General features: G+C 42.5%; 1 protein-coding gene across 1 annotated transcript in view; it reads right to left on the bottom strand.

Moving 5' to 3' along the window:
• Positions 1–17,692, bottom strand: part of LOC128448500 (voltage-dependent R-type calcium channel subunit alpha-1E) — a 77,986-nt gene that overhangs the window by 19,353 nt on the left and 40,941 nt on the right. Inside the window, exons 5-20 of the mRNA XM_053431183.1 lie at positions 13,505–13,608; positions 12,893–13,051; positions 11,174–11,364; positions 8,813–8,916; positions 7,280–7,395; positions 6,959–7,012; positions 5,909–5,950; positions 4,457–4,552; positions 4,086–4,295; positions 3,867–3,979; positions 3,518–3,630; positions 3,230–3,361; positions 2,196–2,265; positions 1,922–2,039; positions 1,022–1,089; positions 724–815 (exon numbers count right to left, since the gene is read on the bottom strand). Coding sequence (XP_053287158.1) covers positions 724–815; positions 1,022–1,089; positions 1,922–2,039; positions 2,196–2,265; positions 3,230–3,361; positions 3,518–3,630; positions 3,867–3,979; positions 4,086–4,295; positions 4,457–4,552; positions 5,909–5,950; positions 6,959–7,012; positions 7,280–7,395; positions 8,813–8,916; positions 11,174–11,364; positions 12,893–13,051; positions 13,505–13,608 — 1,782 coding nt within the window. The remainder of the gene's footprint in view (positions 1–723; positions 816–1,021; positions 1,090–1,921; positions 2,040–2,195; positions 2,266–3,229; positions 3,362–3,517; positions 3,631–3,866; positions 3,980–4,085; positions 4,296–4,456; positions 4,553–5,908; positions 5,951–6,958; positions 7,013–7,279; positions 7,396–8,812; positions 8,917–11,173; positions 11,365–12,892; positions 13,052–13,504; positions 13,609–17,692) is intronic.

The following is a 17,692-nucleotide window of genomic DNA, read 5'->3' on the forward strand; positions in this document are numbered from 1 at the left end:
CAAATTGTTAACTTCTGAAATCTTCCACATGCACATGCAACAAAGTGCTTGTTTCCTGAACCAGACGTCCCCACTCGTGTGCATGCACATGCACGTCCAGCACCTATAGCGATGCACTGAGTAATGAAGCAATCCACCGGGCAGGAAGCTGGACACTGAGAAAACAAGGTCACGTTACCTGAGGAATCAAACCTTCCACAAGTGAGACAACAGATCAGAGCCTGCACACACTTAGTCTTACTTCTCCTATACAGCCGCCACATCCACTTTACTGTTTTACTGTGACGGACACACCGCGCTAATTTGGACACTGGGTAACCCTGTCTCCATGACAACACTACAGGCACCTCCCACCCCTGGTATGGAACCGGTAACCATGGAGACATAGACTTCAATTAGGAGAAGATTGCAGCGCTGCGAGCAGGCAGAGGTTTGACAGGAGGCCTTTCAGTCTATCAATAAGTCTCTGGCGGGACAGACACAAATACTGATTAAGCTTCGAGTGACGTGTTACGTGACGAGCCTTAGCCTTCCTCTATAACTTCTCTGCGTGATTATTAACCCTAACCTACTGCACCAAATGATAGGACTTGTCATTTACCGGAGGACACAGCAGCCCGTGCACAGTGTTGCATCGTGGGTCGGACCCATAGATGTGCTCTCTGGAGGGAGTGAGGGCGAGGAGAGGTGCAGGTCAGGCAGGGAGAGCGGTTTCTTACTTACTCTGAGGACATAAAGGAGGACAACGGCCCGACCTCCTTGGCTTTCTGGAGAGCGTGCTTCTGGTTGAACGCTCTCTCTGCTTCCTCTTCATCCTGATCAAGAGAAGAAAAGGCTGCTGAGCGACTAAAGCATCTGCGAGTTTAAATAATTAAACAGAACCGAAGTGAAAAGTAGGAAAGAGCAGAGCTGGACTCGACAGAGTGAAGAGATTATCATCCAGCAGAAAGCTAAATGATCCATCAAGAATCAAAGCAGATATTAGAGTCTTACACTTTATAGTTATATCTCTGTTTAGTACCTTGGTGAGTTCTTGTGCATTGGCAAGATTATCGACAGCGATGGCCAAGAAGACATTCAGCAGAGTGTCTGGTCACAGCTGAGTTAAGGACTGACACCGACTCCTTGTTAAGAGACTGATAACTGTACTCGCCTGGGATTCAACCATCCAGTCAGTCTGTGGGATCCAATCCAGACATAAAACCACACGTCACCTCTCACATGCAGACTGTATGCTCTGTTACTTGAACTGGTGCAAGGGAAGGAAGACGGAAAGTGTGCGTGACTTAAAAATGAGCACAAAAAAGTTATATAAAATAATTAAATGTGATTAATGTAAAGCTGATTTGATTAAAACAGTCAAACTCAGTCTTACATTCATCATTCACGACACAAAGCTGCCATTTATCATTTCAGGAAAGTGGCCTCAAGGGTGGAAATAACAGAAAAGAATTGAAAGTGGGAATGACAAAAACATTATCTAGAATTAATAATAGAAATGAATAAATGTGTGTGAATTGATAAAATAGAGTTAAAGATTTGATAATAAGGGTTTGTTACTCTCTGCTTACTATTCATAATTTTGTATACTACATTTTTCAGCTCATATGGAATTTTACCATAAAATGTATCATAAAGTCGTAAAATGCCTCAAACATTGTATTTATCTTTTGTCTGGAGTTGGTGATTGAAACCTGGACTAAAAGATGAGAAACGAATGGGACTGAATTCAACAGGTGTCCAGAAATGTAACTAGTGTACGACACACATGTAAGCAGGCATTTGGTGACATGTTAGCCAGAGGAAGTTGGTAAGAGAATGGCAAATAATTTAGATGCTCTGAGTTGAGTTTTCCAGGTGATGCTTCAACTGTAAAGTGAATAAAACCTTCCACATCTGACAGAGGAGTCACGAAGGATACAGTTTCCAAACAAAGTGAGCACAATAAAGTAGATGGAGGACCACATGCCAGACTTCACTCCTCCTTGAGAGCGAATACCGTTGTACATAACCTCGTTCCAGTCCTCTCCAGTCAGGATCTGAGAAAACACACACACAGTCACACAGGATATCATCCACAGACGTTGTGCTTCGCAAACATCAACGATGTAAATAATAAAAAATGAGCTTGCATTGTGATTTGCTGTAGGAAAGGTGTGTGAGGCAGAGAGAAGTAAATCGTCACATTTCCAGACCTGAAAGACGGTCATGATGGCGGCGGGAAAGGTGTCGAAGTTCGTCGGGGTGTAGTCCTCAAAGATGAACCTTTGAAACAAGATGTGACACATATGGTCTTGAAAAAGCACAGTCAGAGAAAAATCAATCTTCCTCCTCTCTGACTGGCTGGCTGATGGAGAAGCAGTTGGATTTTTTTTCTAAACTCTGTATTCTGGAGGCCAGTTAATGCCAAGCTTGTCTAATTCAACCGGCCTTTATTGAAATGACAGCATGTGGGAAACAGCCTTGGACTCGAGGGAAAAGCGAGCAGTAGCTGAGTGTGACAAAGGCACAGGCTCAGTCTCTTTCTATAATGAAAACAACTGTGAACAGGACAATCTATTCGCTTCTCACTTCTGTGTCTGTTCAATAAAGAGAAATCAACTGAACCAAGTGGCTACATCAGACGTGTGTTAAGTTTGTGAATTTGTGTTCATCGGAACCACAGGAAATGTCCGAGCTTTATTTTCAACCCTACATTTGTCAATCTACCTCGGGCAACGTGCCTCTTAAGACATGATACCCAGCTACATGCACTAGTGTTTTGCACAGATCGATCCCATGAAATGCTGCAGTGGACGTGTGTGTTGTAACTGGAGGCATTTGTCTGTTCGTCACAACGATGACTCGGGCAGATTTAATCCAATTTGGATTAGGTGGCAAATTGTTTAAGGGGAAGGGTCAGGACCTGTAACTGCAGCCAGCCACAGTTGGTGGTGATGGAGTGACGTCACATTTGGGGAGCCATCTGTTGTCAGCATTTATATACACTTCATCATATGACAAAAATATAAATAAATTATGCTCCTCGGCTCCTGTGATCAAATTCTACAGTGATATTTTCAATTTAACAAGGCAACCCTCTTTAAATTGACAGATTATAATAGTTCGATCATTTTGTCAATCAATATCAATAAAGGGTAGCAGCTATTGAATATGTAAGACTTCAAGCAGCGCGGTTGTTGTGTCTCTCTGAGTGCATTTCTAGCTGCTGAGGACTTTTTACTGTTACCTGCCACCGAAGAGCTGCATGCCCAGGAGCGCAAATACAAGGATGAAGAGGAAGAGAAGGAAAATGAGGGAGATGATGGACTTCATGGAGTTCATCAGAGAGACCACCAGGTTTCTCAGAGACGCCCAATACCTTGACAGCAACGAAAGGCCTTGTTAGTGGGGAAAAAGACAACAAAGTGCATAATTCTAGTACTGAAATTAATTAGTATATAAGTGACCTCCAAAACTAAAGTAAGAGTTTAACTTTGTAAGATCTTACAATACAAAGACAGTGGAAGTGACTAACTTGGTGATCTTGAAGATCCTCAGCAGACGGAGAGCACGCAGGACACTGATGCCGAATGAAGTTCCAGGCCTGAAGAAACCCCAGAGCACCTCAAAGATGCTGCCAACAATTACCTGAAAAAAAAAAAACATTCTTAAGGAACTGCAGCTTTAATAAAAAACACATCAATAAACTGATGTATAGGGACAGTTATGACATGATGACAAGAGAGGAGAGACAGAGAGTGACACAAAAATGATGCAGAAAGAAAGAGATATGTGGTGTGAGGGAGGATGCTGCATCAATAATCAACACAAGCAGTTGAATCTTGGGAGAAACAAATGTGAGGAGAGGGAGACAGAGTACTGACGCTGCAGTCAAAGCGATTAAAGGAGGAGTGGAAGTAGAGACGTGGTCCCAGGCTGTACATCTTCAGGAACATCTCAGTCAGGAACAGAGCGAGGAACAGGAACTCTGCATAGTCTGGAACAGAGACAGTCATTACTATTCCGAAACTGACTTATTGCAAAAGCATGATAGAACTGTGAATTTTAGATTCCTGCAGCCGCCTAAATGAAGTGTGACTCACAGAGGAAGGTGGACAGCCAGAGAGGTTGGTTGTGGTGAACTATAGCCACACAAATTGTGTTGAGGGCCACTAGGCCAAGCACCGTCCAATAGAAAGTGTGTGTCTTCACCACGCGGCGGATGGAGATGCGAAGGAGACGCTCCTTCCTCCGAAAATAGGCTGTCGGACCTCGCTTGACGCTCCTGATACTGGGCCTGGCCATGGGGACGCCTGGGGGGAAACAAGAGTCAGAGAGAGACAGTAGTTGTACTACATGTTCCCACTCGGAATCCTGAGCCCTGAGTGTGAGCTCAACAGCCTCATCAAGTATGCACTGCAGTATGTACACAATATATGCCCATATTTACAAGCCTGTCCAGACTCCCACTCACCCACAGAGGAGATGTCACCATATTGCTCTTCTCCTGGTTGCCCTCGATGCCCCACATCCAAGCCTCTCCTCTTTATGGTGGTGGCTCTCTTCAGCACTGCTGACAAAGCATGATGAGAATTAAACAGTACTACACGCTGCACAGACAGTAATGCATTCTGTGAAAGTAGAGGGAGCATACTGTCAGGGCAGTGACACAAGGCCGACGTCTGGGCAACACCACTGTAGCAGTTTTTCCTTGATGATGTCATGTTGAATCACCAATTTGATTTCAGAAGACAAGAAAGGTCTGCACACCACAAACTTTTAAAAAATCTACTAGGTAACCTGAAGGGCCTGAAGAAAGACCTGTGCCTGAAACGCAACCTGGGGGGTCAGTAAAAACTTAGGGGAGCATTAACTAGTGTGCGGACATTTCTTGTCTCCAGGTTTTCATCGCTTCTGTCCAGCACTGTGTCCTTATCAAGTTTGGAAGTGAGCACTTTCGTATACTCGCTGTACATCAACGTGCCCCAAACAGCACTTTGTATGACCACCCCTTCATTATAAAGACATCAATAAATAGACAATATGACAATGCAGTGAAAAGGAGCATCTGCATGACGAGCTCATGCCTGTGAAGCTTCAGCTGAAAGGCAAAGTTAAGCTCATTATGAAGGAGATCAAAACGATGATTTAATGTTTGTGTAATGATCCAAACAACTGAATGGAAACCTTCAGCTTCTATTTTAAATCTCCATCAAGGCAAACCATGCTCTGAGGCGATTTGACGGTCCATGCATCTTCAAGTGCTACAGCCAAACAATGTCGGGGGGGACACGCCGTGCAGTGCACACATGCCGAGGCGAGTGTGATGAGTGTTCGCGGATGTGGTTATGATTACCTTTAAGCCTACACCACTAACACCTTCCCTCCACCTTGTGCCGAATCTACTTGAGGTCAATATTAGCTTGAGGACTTTTTTTTAAATAAGCCGCTGTTCAAACATATATACACACACACACACACACACACACACACACACACACACACACACACACTGCCACCATTTCACACATACAGGAGTGTTTACAAAAGGCAGGGATGGTCCTGTCAATACACACACACACACACACACACACACACACACACACACACACACACGTACAACAAGCACATGCATGTTCCTGCCTTTTCAGATCAGAGGTTGCTAAGGCAACTACAGTGTGTCAACGCTATCAGAGCCTCTGCATTCATTTCCATCCCAGCAGCCTGCGACCTGTTTATACTCCATATTTGCATAATTTCGTTGATGTTGTACTTCTATGAACTTCAAGTCAAAGAAACACACTGAAGGAGAAACACTCCTCTCACTTTTCTATGTGTAAGTGTTTGCATGTGCACATTTCAGGCACAGTGTGTGTGTGTGTGTGTGTGTGTGCAGTCGGAGAGTAGAACAGAGGAAGGTTCTCACCATAGGCACCACCTGTACTCCACTCTGGGAGACTCCTGAGAGCTGCCAATCAATCAACATTTAATAAAAGCCCTGCTGGTTTAGCGAGGAGGAAAGGTCACAGAGGAGCTGAGAGGGTCAGAGCAGGAACTCAGCTCTCTGTGGAGCCCTGTGTCTAGCGGCAGGTTTTACACCATCACTGGTAATGCTCTCTCTATGTGGCAGTCAGAGTTGCAGAGTGAGATGTAATAGTGATCTGTGCAAGTGCAAGCTCAAATAGTAAGTTGATATAGATAATGATATGGATTATTTGCTAGTGGCTCCATTATATTTTACTTGGGTTAAATGCTAACATCAGCATACTAGCATGGTCACAATTTTAATACAGTTTAATTCATGAAAGCATGGTCTGTGGGGCCTAATGTTAAATTACAACATATTTTGATCTTGGTATAGTATTTATCATGCTCAACATATTTGCTTTGCGTGTTTACATTTGCTAATTAGAGTTAGTTGGCTAAGTAGAGCTGCAGAGGGGAATGTTATATGTTTAGCACATAAACCAATGTGTTATCCTATAGTTTTGACCTGAAGATGGCGCTATATCAGGTCAGGGGACAACCTAAATCTTGGCTGTCCATAAGCATCGTGGTGGCTGAAAGGAACCTCATTAATTGGTCATATACAGAAGCAATGGTTTCATTTTGACCTGATGGTGGCGCTAGACAAAAATTCCAAGGATCACAAAAGATACTAGGATTCATCCTCTAGTGATTTTTTTGGGGGGGTAATCAAAATGTATAATATAGATAGAGTTTATATAGAATATATTTCAAAAATGTATAAACCGGACCAAACATGTTGAAACAATTTAATGTCTATATTTGTATTTTAAGAAAATGTGTGTTTAACCTAAAATCATAAAAATAAGCAACAAAAATTATAACAGCATATGACTGAATAGCCTTTACAAAGCACACTGGCCAGCTTAAAATTGAAACAGAATGTAAAGCAATGTGAGAGCGTCAGAGTGACAATGTGCACAAGGAAACCAGGAAAACAAGTTCTTACCATCGAGAGCAGAGGGTCCTTTATTCTTATTCTCCTCCGCAAGCATCACCTCCTCTGGAAAGCACAAAGTCACAGTATATTCAGAAATGAGCAGCTGATGATGGCTCAGATGCAGATATACTGGAATCTTCTTCTTCGCAACTATATTTGCTGCTCAATTGTGGCACAACAAAAAGCCGACATGCAGGCAACAGGTTGCATAAGTTAGTTCCACAATTAAAAGGATTAGTCTGAGCCTAAAGTGAAATATCGATTTTCCTTTTTCTCATCAGGAGCCAAATTACTGGGTCTCCTCTCGGCTGTGACTGGGAATAAAGCCACCTGCTCTGTCGATCCAGGCCCGGTAACCATTGAGCTCTCTCTCAATCTGCTGCTGGCGTCTCAGTTTCATGAAGGCCCTGCGGTTTTCCACCCGCTCTCTCTCCTTGGCAAATTCCCTGCAGAGACCACAGAAACATGTATTTACTCTTTCAGGGTACAAGGATTTATGGTCAGGGGGTAAATAATTACTGGGGGAAATTTGCTGTTGTTGTCGGGAACTAGGCTCTTTCATTTTTTATTCAACCAAAAAAGGAGAGAAAAGAGGAGAGGAGAGGAGAGGAGAGGAAAAGATGGGGGAGGAGAAGAGAAGAGAAGATGGGGGAGGGGAGGTCTCTTCTCTTTACCAAGGAGATAATGGCAATGGATCCCCAATTAACCTTTTGTAAAACTAATTAACTTGAACAGAATATGACACCACTTGCTGAGACACAGTTGACAACAGTTTCTCCACCATCCACACAACATACCAGGGAAACAGAAACTCCCATTAACTAAACAAAGTGCATGTAAACCTGCAGCTCATTTGATAAATTCTTCAAAGGATGATGTGAAGGACCTGGAGACCAGGCTGAACCTGTGCACACTCTTGAGATATCTTCATAGAGACCAAAACAAACAAAGCATTTCAGCAGTCGTCAGTTAATCCTCTTAGTCATCTGATGGGCCTCTGTGACAGATTTTTGTTTTCACAGGGAATCATTTCTAGCTCCACGTCCAACCCCCTAACCTTGAGTGTTGGTGTGCTTTTTCTTGGCCCCTCATCTGAGACCAATCTAGCTCGGTAGAAGCTTTTCTCAAGCCTCTCCACCAGAAAAGTAAAAGCACCAGGATAAGCAGTGATACACAACATCAGAAAGTCCATCAAACATAAAAATATGTACCTCACGCAGCTCCTCTCCCCACGAGTTATTCACAAAACCTTTTGGGCGATCTTACCTTCATCAGGGGGATGTCTGGGGATGTTTCCAGATTTCTTGTTAACAGCCAAGTTAGTATGAGTAAAGTAAAGCACACTTTTATGATGTGCTTTTATATGGTTTTAGAATGGCTAAACAGAATTCTTTCAAATTTGGAAAAAACGTTATATCAGACTCAGACTAAGTGATCAAATTCAGGTTGTGAAAGGTCAGAGTGACTTTTGACCTCTTGAACTTGATATCTCAAGTTTGCCTTCGGGGAATTTCTTTAAATTTGGATCATTTGTCACTTGGACTCAAAGATGAACTGATTAGATTCCACTTCTCAAAGGTCTAGAATATTTAAATAAAAATATATGCATACAACCACAGTTGTACTAGTTTTTGTTGATTCAGATCCTGCAGTGAATTTAATAATGACTGACAAGACTACCTGAATGCAACATTTAACCACCGACCAACACGCAATGGACTGGAATGTCAAATAAAGGGCTATGCTACAGGCTGCATTACTGAGACACAAATAGACCGACCCTTAACTGGGACACTCTGTCTGGTAGACACTGAAAACTCAATATGCTTAAACTGGAAGCTGAGGACTAAAGGGCGAACCTACCCAGAGAGGACTCCTAGCACCAGGTTAAGGACAAAAAAAGAGCCGATGATGATGAGAGGGACGAAGTAGATCCAGTTCCAGCTGGGGCCCAAGGCATCGTCAGTCTGAGACATAAAAAAAAACAAAGTTTAACTTTATAAAATCGAGGCTGGAGCAGACTCGACTCATGCTGCCCTTGCGACACAAGACAGAAACACAAAGAAAGTTTAGGTATTTGTGTGGCTGCTGAAAGTTTGAGCCCGGGAGAAGGCTGGGCTCCGAACAGAGACATCAGGTGTATATTGATCTGCTTCAGCCTCACAGAGAGAGTGTGTGGAGGTTTTCTGTGGACTAACCCGGCTGTATAAAGATTATATGTTGCTTCTCTGCTTTAAAGAAAACCTCGACCTGAGAAAGTTGTATGGTTTTCTGAGAACACAGGTGTCTGTGGTAAGCAGTCCTGTTAGAGCAACATGTTATCTGTCTCTTTCCTCTGTCTGTCCTCGTCCATCACTAGCGCTCATTCGGTGTCACTTAGTAAACAAAAGACAATATTTTTCTAAATTGGTGTGAAAATAGACAACATCTAAATTGTACAACTCTGTCTTTTACCTCTGACTAAATCCAAGCTATTTATTTATTTTGTAAAAATACAGTGTACAAAGGTTTTACAAAATAGTGGGTACACCACAGTTATACCAGGAACATGGTAAATTGTGGTCATAGAGGGAGGACCATGGTCAGGAACAATACCAAGACAGACTGGAGCATTCAAACAATGCCTGGTTGTTATTAAGGGCCCATAATCTGACATGAAAACATTCCCCACACCATTTTACCACCGACAATCATAGTCTGGCCTGTTAACACAAGGCTGGGTTCATAGAATTATGCTATTATTGCCAAATTCTGACTCTGCCATCTGCAGCCTCAGTACAAATTCATATTCATTGGACCAGACTACATTTCCCAGTTTTTCTATTGTCCAGTTTTGTTGAGATTGTGCCCATGGAAGCTCGAAATTCTGGTTTTTGGCTGAAAGGAGACGAACCCGACATGTGTTGTTCTGAGACACTCTACACTGAAAATCCCAGGAGATCGACACTTTCAGAAATATTCAAACCAACAATCATGCAAAGCTCCTGACACGCTGTTGACAAGTAGCTGCATGATTTATGCATTACAATGCCGCTGCATGACTGGCTGATTGAATGATCGCACAGATAAACAGGAGTAGAGGTGGTCCTACTATAGTTCATCATATCCACGCATACAGAGACTTTGCAAATGTCAAAGCTGAGGCGCCCCACGTGATGGCATGATAATTATTTTGCAATGTGTTATTCTAATGACTTGTTATAATGACATGATTTCATACAGTGAACAAGGTACTGTAATTGCGGTCCTGCTGCGAGCAGATGTGAGCATGATGAGACGTGATTGGTCTGATGGTCACACAGGCAACAGCTTCATCAAACTCCCAAATGGTTCCACTGGCTGCCTTTCTGTGTGCACACTGTGTCCGCCTGCTCCTCTCACTGTGATATAGACGCTTGTGAAGCCCAGTGCAGCAGCAAATCCCTGTCTGACACTTACATTATTACTGGTTTCAGTGCTCATTACTTCAACACATGTCTCCGGGAGATGCAGCATGATAAGTTCCCCTGTTCACTTTTGTAAAGCTTTCAAAACGCCGTCTCTAAAAGTAAGGCTGGTGGATCTGGAGAAGTCTCTACAGGACTTCTAAAAGACTTTGATCCAAGCTTTCAGCTTTTTTTGTTGGTCTTAGAGCGATAGAAAGTCCAGCTCAGATCAAAAATCAAGTCACATTTTAAATAAGCTAACGAATTTAGCACAAAATGGAAGAATAAATGGAGTTCAGGCAACCGACTGGAGCTGTGGCGCTCTTTTCATGTGATATGTCTCACTCTCAACAATTTTCTATCATATACAAACTCCTAGTGGTATATTTCCTGTCTTTTGCTTTGCTTGTCAATGCCTCTGCTGCCCTGCTTGTTGATTCATTATACTGAAGTCAGCCATATTTCATACGTGGGCAGTCTAATCTCTATTCAGGCCTTGCAGCATGCGCAGGCTAATAGAAAAACAGGAATCGACAAAGCACTCTGCAGTTTCAACACTAAAATCAGAACCCAGTAACCTTCCTCTACATGCGCTCTATCCACAGGCAAACAGTATGAGAGGCGAAGATACAGGGGGGGGGCAGGGAGTCCCCTCAACAACCATCAGCAAGCTCGAACCTGAGGCCCATTCTCTTCAGTATGGTTAATAAAATCTAAATTGTAAAAAAACACTCAAGCTACCATCCTTCAATCAGTGAGTGTCACACGTCTGAGTGCATGTGTGTGTTCGCTAACTTACATTGTAGAGGACAGTGGTCCATCCCTCCATGGTGATGCACTGGAAGACAGTGAGGACGGCGAACAGGATGTTGTCAAACTGGGTGATGCCGTCATTGGGGCCGATCCAGGTGCCGTGGCAGGCGTATTTGGACGGACACTGACGCACACCACACGGGAACTCGTACTCAGAGGAGTCCACTGTCTCGTTTCCTGAACAGGAAGGTATTGAGGGTTATTTTCAATTCAAGTTAAATTATATTTGCATCGCGCCAAATCACAATATACATAATCTCAAGGCTCTTTACATAGAAGGCCGAGACCTTAAAGTATATATAAGGAGTATAAATATTTCACTGAGGTCTAATGATATTTAAGCTTGAGTAAAATTAAGTTTGAAACATTAGTTTTTAATCTACGTACCAAGTGAACACCATTTGACCTATATAATTACCCAACAATAAACTTGTGTGACAGTGAATTCTCAACCTGAAACACTTCTTATTGGCTAAACAGTCAGTAAAGTCATCAGTAAAATGTAGTGTACAAATAAAGACAAATCTCTCTCCATCACTCAGAGTACCTGTCTGCTCTGTGACATGACTGTGATGTGACTACTCACTGACATTAAACGCTCCCTTCCGTGTGTCTGTGTTATCTCGCTGTTCATTCAGCTTCAGTGTGACAGTGACAGGAGCGGCTCGGTGGTTAATGGCAGCTGTGAACGTACAATAAACCATTGTGGTGCGCAGCTTTTGTTGGATTTAATTATACAGGACAACGGCTTTGGTTTGGTTTGATCAAGTCTCCAGGTGCAGCCTGCCGTCACATCGTGTGCACGCATGTGTTTCGGGAGTTGTGGTTATAACAATAGAGCCGCTGCCTTCTCTGTAAATACACATGACATGAAGCCACACATACACACTTAACATGAACAATAATAACGGTGTAACAGTGACTCAGTTTGTTGTTAAAAATAGCTGTAAACTGAATCTTTTATTTGTTCATATTTGTTTCAGAATAATTTAGGTCCTTTCTACATGCTAGTCTCCTTTGTGTCATCCCTGCCATCAGTGTTTGCTAGCTGTGTTGAGGACGCTCCCCTGTTATATAATGAAATTCAAATCAGATCTTAGCTTGAGATGAACAACAATATCTGAATGACAGTACAGGATGTTCCTATTGGCTACTATCACAAACATCCCATTACCATCTCCTCACCTTGTTATCTGTGCGAAACTAATGGATGGGAAATTCTGTGTGTGTGTGTGTGTGTGCACGTGCATTAGAGAGTGGATACTCAAAACTGATCCTGTCAGGACCTGTCGGGCCCCGTGGGCCGGGTTCGGACAAAGATTTTGAAATATTTGGGTTTGGTCTGGATTTCTGTGACATTGGCTGGCCAGTCTACTTGATTTTTTACAGTGCACATGTTGTAAATTGTGGAAAACATTTGGCTTGATCTGTTGGGCTCAGGTCGGGCTCAGTTAGAGTTCTCTTTTGCTCCGTCAGGGTTGAAAAGAAGATTACAGTCCGATCACTCTAGTGGACAGGGTTAGTATTTAGTATTTAGAGTATAGAAAGCAGCTGTTGTCAAAGCTGTACATGCTACATACATGCTGTGCAAACTGAATAAAAAAGTAACACTTAACTTATATACTGACTTTAATATATTGGGAGCAGTTGTGTATAACTATGTGAACCTGTATACAACAGAGATAAACCACAAGTGTATCTGTACCCAGTATCCCAGGCTGTGGTTTGCAGGTGTAGTGCAGTTTGCCGCTGTAAAACTCCAGGCCGATGATGGCGAACATGAGTATGGCAAAAAACAGAAGCAGGCCGATCTGCAGCAGAGGGACCATGGCCTTCATTATTGACTTCAGGACAATCTGCAGACCTGGAGGTGAAGCACACGACAGCAGGAAGATGTGAGATCACATTTTATACAAACCTGTGATACACTCATAATAAACATGTTAAGATTGATCCCTTCACAGTACATTTCCGAGCAGACATTAAATGGTGAATCAAATTATCCAATTTCTCAACAACTAACAAAATCAATTCATCATTCTAGAATAATTTAAGCAAAATATCAAATATAAATATGTGTTTCCACCGTCTCAAATGAGAATATTTATTTTGTCTTGAAAGGGCGTTTCTTAAGAATTTCCCAGTAATTTGTAGATCAAATAATGGAAAATGTAAGGAGAACACCATTAGCAGAATAATCAATAGTAAAAATGATCAGTAGCTGCAGCAAGTTTATTAGTTATCATAGCAGCAAGTATATACAGTTTTCAATGTATATATATATGCATATGTCCGTTGATATAAGTATGGCACTTACTGGGGATGCCTGAAACCAGCTTGAGGGGTCGAAGCACTCGCACCGCCCTCAGCGTCCTCAGGTCCACTGAGATGTTCATATGTGCCCCCGCTGCAGCCAGGATCCTATAGAGGTAAACACATACACATGTCCATTTACAAACCCACAAAGAAATAATACACAGACACAGCTACCTGTGTGTTGTAGATGCTTTTAAATGCCAAAGTTTCTTGGTTTATGGAGCTGTGTAAAAAAAAATAAAAAGACCCAGTCACACTAAGGCCATCATACATGGTGAGGGAGGTTTGCTCAGATATGGAGTGCATGAGGACGTGAGGGTCTCCAGCAGGCAGAGGAAGCAGAAAATAACGAGGATGCTTTTGGGGCTTTTGGCTGTTTCTCTGTGTGTGGGAGGACGACTGTGACAACTACTATTTAGGAGGAGAACAAAGAAAGCAGCTTCATCCAGGGGGGGGGGGGGGCGCAGGACACCCTCTGGCTGGAGAGACACGCAGCTCGCGGACAAACGTGCAAACATACACACGCACAAATGCACAAACCCTGAGCCTTTATCCCTCATCTGCTACACAAATTCAATTTTTACTTTGTTTGTTTTATTTTAGTCCTCCATTACTCCACCCTGTAAACACACCTTTGTGGCCTTCAAACCCTCAAACTGATGAGGAAAAGAAAAGCAGTGTCTGGTGACCCCCCCCCCCCCCTCCATGCTTCCTAATTATTCAGCCTCCCTCTCTCTCTTTCTGCACCTTCCTGTTGCTCTTCCTGTCGCTCTTCACCTTTTTTTCAAGCCTCCCCCCAATTATAATTGCACCTCTGACACTTTCTCTTGTTTGTCCATTTTCCACTGACCTGAACACACATTTCATCTGGATGCCGGCTGAGTGAGAGACGGACGCAGATGGAGAGGGGGGGGGTAAAGGCAGAAGGAAAATAGCAAAAAGGGGAGTTGAGGATTATGGTTTTTGTCTAAGAGAGAATTAATGTATAGGGAATTGTTCAAAATAAAAAGCAAAAGTACACGTCAAATACACTGCTTATTTTTCCACAAAGAAGGTTTACATTAATTATTTGAGGTTATATTAATGGCGGGAAAAGTCATGATAGACGGCTGAGACTGACTTGTGATTGGTCGAGTGTGTGTGTGGACCTTTATACCGCGGCTCCATCTGCTACTACTGCACAGATTGTGGCTCCAAATGCTCAAGATTGCAGCGTTCATATCCGGGATATTTGGTTTTGGATGAAGGGAGGAGGGGCAGACGCATCATCCATCTTTATATAAAGTCTGATCTAGAGCTATATAAGGCTCAACAGGTAGGAATTATTATAATCTCTGTTACAAGATGATGTAGTTTGATGAACACTTTTTACCAAGTGCGGACGTAGAATAAACCATACGAGAAGACAAAGATGGAGGCAAGAGTTACAGCTCTTTAAGCACATGATGTACACGTCAGAGCCATCTTGGTTCAGTCATTTGCTCTATAATGATTGCAGGCTTGATCATCACACAGCTGAAAAGAAAGTAGCAGCATAGACCCAATTATATGACTGTGATAAGGGGTGGTGAGAATTAGTCCTGTCTATAGCCGACACAAAGCGTCATGTGATTTCATTAAGAGGAGCGAGAGGAGGAGAGACAAGATTAAAATAGCTCAACACCATCATCCACACAAATATAGAAATGAAATTATCCTCGTGAGATTCACACCTCTAACTATCCCCCCTTCAGATGTATTTCCCCCCCTTCTCACTCCAGTCTCAACAACTCGTTTCCTTCACACGTTCTTCTTTCCCCTTCTTTCACTCCAATCACTCCATCCACCATCTCCTGCCACCTCTGTCATTTCATCCCCCACTTCCTCCGTCTCTCTGTCTTTCAACAGACCATTAGTCAGTCCTGGCTGCCCTTTCGTTGTTATGGAGACGATGGGATGGAGGGTCTAAAAATGGCTCCCTCGTTAAGTCTGCTGTTATTCAGTGGATGTCCTGGGCCCAGTTTTCTAATAACGACCGTTTGTCGAGGTGAAGCGGGATGCTCTCAAAGTGCAACTTCATTTACAACACTCATCTTTTCCTTTATTTTGCAGTCAGAAAATTGAAGAGACAGTTTTCTTTTTGAATATTGTTTGTAAGATATTTTTAAGCCAAAGTAAAAGAGAAATTCCTCATCATGTGTTCATACTTGCAGATAATAAAGATATTATAGCAAAAAAAAAAGTTTGGTGCTGTTTCCTGGTCTGGAGTAGTTTTGCGTCTGTGTCCTGGGCTGCAGTCTGGAGGTCAGTATCTCTGTCATGCTAATAATAATAATACAGTGCCAGTTAAAGCTTAAGGAGATGATCTGCCTGATTGGATAAGATACAAAGAAGTTATCTACATACAGGATGTACACTGGAATACACACAGTGTATTGTACAATGTACATACAATATATATAGCATGTACATTTTGTGGTTTTTGGTCCTCTAAAGAACACACACATCTGTGATGCTGCAAAAATTCATTATGGATAAAACCTGGGAATTGCAGTGATGTATGATTGCACCTGCATGATTGTTAAAAACTATATGGTGTGGAAAAAAGTGGAAAAATCATATAATGGTGAACTGACTTGTTTATCTTCTATTTATGTGTAAATAAGCAAAATACAGAACAAGAAGCATAAGATACAGACAATTAGATCAAAGTAACTGAGCTGAACTGTTCTTCTCCTGCTTTTCTTGACCCTGTGTTTTTATGACAAATGACCTGAATTCTTTTTTCATCACACTGTAAAACATGACAGATAATGGAAATATAACCTACAATACGAGCTGCCAGCGGGCTGAACTCCTCGGAACTAACTCCTCTGCTCTGATTACCGCTCTACAGACCAACGTGCTCGGCTTTCTGCTTGTTTCTCCTCTTCTCTTCCAGTGGGAGCTTTTAGTTTTTGAGTCACTCACACACATTCATAGAAATATTTACCAACTAAAATCTGGCTCTGGTTGAATAACTCTCTTAGATTAAAACCTCTTCTTGACTGTGATTGTCAGGAATGTATACAGCATCTTTAAAGATGCTTAATGATTAAAAATCAACAATTTACCTCACAACGGGCATCATGAAGAAAGTGTGGACAAATGGATTTAATGACTATTCCTTTCACCTCATAAATTGCAGCTTTCTATTTCAGCCAGAGTTACAAATTAAAGGGAGTGCAAATGTGATACTATACATTTCAGAAAGTTGAATGGCAAGGCCCACGGACATAAAGCTTAAAACGTGTCTTCAATTTTTTTTCTTTGCCCTGTTGTGCTTTGTTGAATCCGTTACTATGTTTCTCATGTTCTCCCTCTTTAATACTCCGTCAACAACAGGGTGCACAATAAATACTACAGTTTGGAACCTAACTTGATGAGGAGAAGAAGTTTGTATTGATTGATTGATTGAGCCACGGCAGTGAATTCATGGACACCTGCATTGATCCAAGAAGATGACACACATCCGACAGGTGCCCGGGGCATCAACAGGTTAATAGAGTCCCCTTTCAGTCACCAGGAGCCGACACATCATCCACACATATGTGCAGTTATGTGAGACGCTCGGCGTGGTGAACTGAGCTGATGTCCTGGTCGGAGTTGTCAGCCCTGATAAGTGAGTAACAGTGACATGCCCTGCGGATGTGACAGCTCCCTGCAGCGTGACAAATGTGCTGTGACAAGCGTCAGGCTGTGATACTGATAACGTTGTGACTTATGCTCCATGTCAGCGTCAAGCTGCAAACTCATATGACACCAGCGCACCTGACTAGTGTCAAGATATTAATTCGTCAGCATGTGGCTCACAGCTCCGAGAGACACAAAAATAAATCTGTAGTGTTAAAATTAACTGCTCATCTCATCCGTGTCACATGTTAACGGGATAGTTCACCGAAAAATGAAAATTCACTCATTATCTACTGCCACCTGTGCCGATAAAGGGGTGGGGGAAGTGCTTGAGTCCACAAAGCATTGCAGTATGGCGGCATGTTATGTTTATTCTGTTGTTTTATTACGTAGGATGAAGCAATCGCGATTGACTTCCATAGTATTGGATTCGGCTGCAAAGCGGTTTACCCCTGAGACTCCAAAAGTGTTTGTTGAATTCAAACACTTCACCCACTTGTCCATCTTCATAGGTGTGAGTATGTAATGGGTGAATTTA

This window comes from Pleuronectes platessa, chromosome 9, assembly GCF_947347685.1.
Source record: "Pleuronectes platessa chromosome 9, fPlePla1.1, whole genome shotgun sequence".
NCBI classification, from domain to species: domain Eukaryota; kingdom Metazoa; phylum Chordata; class Actinopteri; order Pleuronectiformes; family Pleuronectidae; genus Pleuronectes; species Pleuronectes platessa.